At 41.1% G+C, this 5,353-nt stretch overlaps 1 protein-coding gene across 1 annotated transcript in view; it reads right to left on the bottom strand.

Moving 5' to 3' along the window:
• The window catches only part of LOC109969084 (sodium channel protein type 4 subunit alpha B-like), a 29,354-nt gene that overhangs the window by 20,866 nt on the left and 3,135 nt on the right, over positions 1-5,353 (bottom strand). Inside the window, 7 exon segments of the mRNA XM_020615739.1 lie at positions 601-855; positions 996-1,081; positions 1,459-1,587; positions 3,023-3,112; positions 3,657-3,702; positions 3,705-3,762; positions 3,925-4,062. Coding sequence (XP_020471395.1) covers positions 601-855; positions 996-1,081; positions 1,459-1,587; positions 3,023-3,112; positions 3,657-3,702; positions 3,705-3,762; positions 3,925-4,062 — 802 coding nt within the window.

The raw sequence follows: 5,353 nt of genomic DNA, 5'->3' as shown, positions 1-5,353 counted from the left end.
GCAGCACTACTGCTATGGACCGCAAGCACCTGCAGAGCGTGGTAAAGACTGTGGAGAAGATCACCAGGATTCTTGTGTATTTTTTCTTCTACTATACTGCTGCATCTACGCTGCTTAAAGTGCCTTAGATTTTGTGTTATTTATTTATCTACTTTATATTTCATTTGTATTTTCTGGCATTCATGTGGACGGCAAAGTAAGAATTTCATTGTACAGGGAAACACGTTTCCTAACTGTGCATATGACAAAATAAACACTTTGAAGTAACGTGTCCAGTACTTTGGCTTATGACTGGCTTTAGTGACCAGAGAGACTTAGTTAATGATGTGATACCTCAAAAAAAATATCTGTTGTGCATTAGCGTAATAAACAAGTGATGCATCAACCAACTGTGAATGGACTGATTATATCTGTTCTTCTCCTGTTCTAATTTAAAGTCATTTGTTTTGCTGTTTTAAAGTCTAATTTAACATCTGTCTGAAGGACAACACAAAGGTTTACACTGGTGTTGCTTAGCGAACTTTGTCTCTGTAAAATACAAATAAATACAACTCTGTGAAATACTGTAGTATTAGTACCACACCACCACCATCATCATACCAGATTTGCTGATGTACTCCTCAAAATCAAAGTCACTGCTTCCTGTGTTGTTGTCTTGGTAACTGATGGCATGGCTGATGTTAGTCAGATTGCTAGGCGATGGCTGTGGAATCAGGACACATTTTTGGTTCAGGGTTGCCATGAACAACACCAGACCAATCAGAGCCAAGACACTGAGGCCGAACACCATCAGGACGGTGACATGAATAAACCTCTTCACTGATTGGACAAGAGCTCTGGCAGTCATCTTCATACCTGAGAGAGGGGGTGGGGTTAAAAAACAAACACATGGACTATTTCTCACCCCACCCCCACCCACACACAGACACACTGCCCCTAACTGACCCACCTTAACCCTTTAATAATGATGATGATAAAACCACACAGCCACTGACCTGGGCAGACCGAGATGAGCTTCAGCCCCCTGCACATCGTGCTAAGAACAGAAACTTTCCCCATATGCTCAAACATCATGAGAAATCTGAAACACATCGCACATCATCATCTCCAACAGCAGCAGTTTGAAGTGACAGATAACATTTCTTCTTGTAAAGTTATTCAAACAACTGCAAAGAGACAAAATAACCACAAAGGACAAAAACAATTACAGGGAAATACAAAATGGCCACAGAGTAAATCTGTTTCCATCCACGGACTGAGACTGTCAGTGTCTGATATATTTATCTGTCTTGAGATTTACAAACCACAGGTCTGATCTCATCACCTGATCATCTGTAGATGCTGATTAGAGTGTGTATGAACCTCCTTTCCACCTCTGCTATGTTTGTTTTTTTCTGTTCTAAAACTGCTTGAGCACAACATCTAAGAGGAATAAATTTATCAGAGGTAAGTTATTACGCTGTGCTGACGACCACGACGTCCAGCCAGTTCCAGGGATCTCTGAGGAAAGTGAAGCGTCTCATGCAGAAGCCTCTGGACAAGACCTTTATGATGATCTCAAACGTGTAGATGGACATAAACGTATATCTGTTCAAACACCGAAAAACAAGACAAATAACTGCAGTTTCAAATATGACACAGTAATAAGAAAACTAAGAGTCCTCATCTGTACAGTTTCATGACAAACTCTGCAGATCAAATATTTTCACTCAAGACTGAATGTTTAATGAGTTTTTTTTCCTGGGCTGATCCAAACACTAACAATATAGTCCTGTTAGCACCCCTTAAAGATAGTTAGCTGACTGAAGAGGAGACATGATTATCAAGTCAAGATATTAACAAAAACTAAATGTACTAAAACTAATCATTTAAATTTGCTTAATCCAGCCTTGCACTGTTTCCTACTTATCAAGGTTACATGAACGAATTGAGGTCATTGGGAATTGTTGTTATATGCTAAGTACTGAAAAAATGTCATATCACAATAAATAATTGTAGGTGTAGTTTTCAAACAAAGACAAAAGATGAAACAAATAGCAGGTTGGGAAGAACTTGAGTTCACAGCATGAACAGCACAGAGGAGAACGTGAACACAAACAATCCAGCAGAGAAGTAAAGAAAGATGACTGGTGTGTTCACTGTGAGCAAATGAGGGATCTGGAAACAGGTGCGGGGTGGGTCTGCGATAGGAAATGGATAACAGGTGTGCATGTGATGGATGTCAGGTGACTGAGATGAAGGACTTCTAGTGGATGGTTGAGGAGTAACAGTGAGAAAAGCATAGGAAACCAGGGCTGGGGGGCAGACTGGGCAAAATCAATAGAACTGGGATAGGTATCGTGATACTTTGGGCTTAGGTTTGGTCATGAAATATAAAAATGGGGGCCTGGTATGGATCCCTGTGGGACACCTTTATCAACCAACTGTAGATTTGACATAACCATCACCACCAACAGTCTGATCTTATGTGAAACATTACAAAGCTACCTGAACAAGATTATATCATCAGCAACATCAGAGGCAGACAAACATACATCATGGTGATGATTTACAGTTCTTACAACCAGCAGTGGAGCTAAAAACGTACCAGAGTAAAGAAATCCTCTACATGTACTTGTTTCCGAAGCGTTCAACCACATCTTGTGGACTTCCTCAGCACATGACAGTATTTATTCAGCTTGTGGGGGTAATGAACGCTTACTTCAGCCTCTAGGGGTCGCTAACAGGACTCCTTCTGAATATCATTTCCTATTGAGATCCACACAAAGCATTGACTGTTTCACGTCCTGAGGACAGAAAATTAACTCGAATGTGGTCTGCTGCTTCTCAGAGATGGCAGCTTCATGAACGTCTGACACTGAGGACAGACTCATTCTTTGTTTCCGAGTCCTGAATTTATAGCTCAGAGTTTAAATTCCAATGATATTCTGTCACCACAGTTGGACATCTACACTTCTCATTTTTCTTCTTCAGTTTCTGGTTCTGTTGTAAAATCTCTGAGTGTGTGTGTGTGTTAACTCACTCTGCAGTCGCGCTCCATGGTGGAGGATAACGCATCGTCATTAAAAAACAGTTGATCAGAAGCGTTAGCATGATGAACAACCTGAACAAAGTTTTGGTTTTAAGGAAGAAGAAACATCAAATGATCACTGACTTTATCAATAACCTGCCAACACACACTGTTTCCCAGTTCATACCACAAATGAATTCTAATTAGGTTTACGGTCTGTTGTGTGTTCACATTACAAAAGTCACACAAAGCAGTAAATTCACACAGACCAAAAAGAGCCACAACACCACAACAAAGACACACAAAAACACCACAGACTCAAAACAACATAAACACAATATCAAAAAGACACTAAACTACCAGAGAGAAACACAATACCACCACAAACTGACAAAAAACCACAACAGAGAAACTCAAAGCCACAGCACAGAGACAAAAAACAGCTACACTAAGTCTCAAAACTACCACAAAGAGAAGAAAACTGCTAGTCATTTGTAATGTTTGCTCTATGTCTTGGTGGGGTGGGGGGCCCTTCGGTCTGTAGTTTGGCACTGAATACAGCTACAGTCAGAATTCAGTAGTTCTGGGATTAAAGTGTGTTACTGACCAATCAGGCAGAGGTACGGTGTGACACCATAAAGGATATAAGTGAGTGAGGATCTTGATTGTGACGGTTCTCACCGCACTGAAAAACAGGTCGACTCTGCATTAAACCTGTGGATGATGTTTCCTTTACTGAGCACGATGAAGGTCTGCAGAAATAGACGGTTCACGGGTCCGAGGTTAGAAGGTAAGTCTGTTACTGGTGTGTTTATTTACTGGCTGATAGTTCAGTCAGGTGTTAAAACAGCAGTCCATCAACCTGGTGGTGAACTGATGATGTTTGAAATGTCTGTTCTAGTGAAGAGACAGACCTGCTGTGATTGGTAGAAGGGATCCAGCTCCTCCAATGGGGTGTTGAGAAGCTGGGGGGGTGTATCCCCAAAGATGAATGGGAGGGGCTTTCCAGCCTCCAGGAGAATTGCTGGTTTGCGCGGGTCTTTCTCTGCTACCTGTTAACCAGACAGACAGCCAATCAGAGAGGAGAATTAGGTCGAACATGATAAAGTTGTTGATTTCTCACATAAATTAAACATCTTAAATTTAAAGACATTTTTCATTAACACAGTAGTTATCCTAAAGTGCTTTTGCAGTGCTTCGACAGCAGGCATTGGCTGTTTTCTCAGCAGCAGGTCAAAGATACATACTGATCTGGGCTGCAGGTTACTTTGTTAGTGCTGTGTCAGGAATACTGGCTCAGGAGATAGTTTGCTCGGAGCAGTACGTCAGTTCAGTCGACAGCAGGTCACCAATTCTTTGCTGAGTTTGTTTGATCCAGGCATAAGGTTACTTTTTTCGGAGCCAGGTAAAAAACATTGACCTGTGATTGGACTCATAAGGGCCGCAGGGCACTTAGCAACAGGTCAAAGATAGAGACCTGCGCAGCGCTCTGGCGACTGCATTGGTTTCTTGTCATTGACAGCTGAAAGGTGATTACTATGTTGTGTACCTCTTTGGTCCTAGTTTGCTCCTTCTTAGTAAGTAAGTAAGTAAATTTTATTTATATAGCACCTTTCACAGACTGGGTCACAAAGTGCTTTACAAAGTCAAAGGATAAAAAGAGATAAAAAATAAACATAAAAAGTACTCACAAAATAAAATGAATAAACCCAATCAATTAAAAAACTGTCTAAATAAATGTGACTTCAGTTGTTTTTTAAAATCATCAATAGATTCGGCCATACGTAGAGTCAAGGGCAGGGCATTCCACAGTCTTGGAGCTACGACCTGAAAAGACAGGTCCCCCCGAGATTTAAAACGAGTTTTGGGGACCACCAAAAGAGGTTGGTTTGCAGACCGAAGAGTACGTTTGGGGGAGTATGGGGTCAGCAGATCAATAATGTACTGAGGCACCTGCCCATGTAGTGCTCTAAATGTCAGCACTAAGATTTTAAAATCGATTCTAGCTTTGACTGGTAACCAGTGGAGCGAATACAAGACTGGGGTGATATGAGCTGTTCTAGAGGTTCCTGTCAGGAGCCTCGCAGCTGCATTCTGGACCATCTGAAGACGATTTAAAGTGGACTTATTACAACAGGTAAAAAGAGAGTTGCAATAATCAATGCGTGAAGAAACAAAAGCATGAATAATCATTTCAAGATCTCCCTTAGATAAAATCTTCCTTAATTTAGATATATTTCTCAAATGAAAGAAGCAATTCCTGACTAACTGTCTTATATGACAGTCAAAGGACATTGCCTGGTCCAACACAACACCAAGGCTTCGAAGGCTCAACTGGACGGA

This window comes from Monopterus albus, unplaced genomic scaffold, assembly GCF_001952655.1.
Source record: "Monopterus albus unplaced genomic scaffold, M_albus_1.0 scaffold170.1, whole genome shotgun sequence".
NCBI lineage: Eukaryota > Metazoa > Chordata > Actinopteri > Synbranchiformes > Synbranchidae > Monopterus > Monopterus albus.
This window is presented reverse-complemented; position numbering and strand designations above follow the sequence as displayed.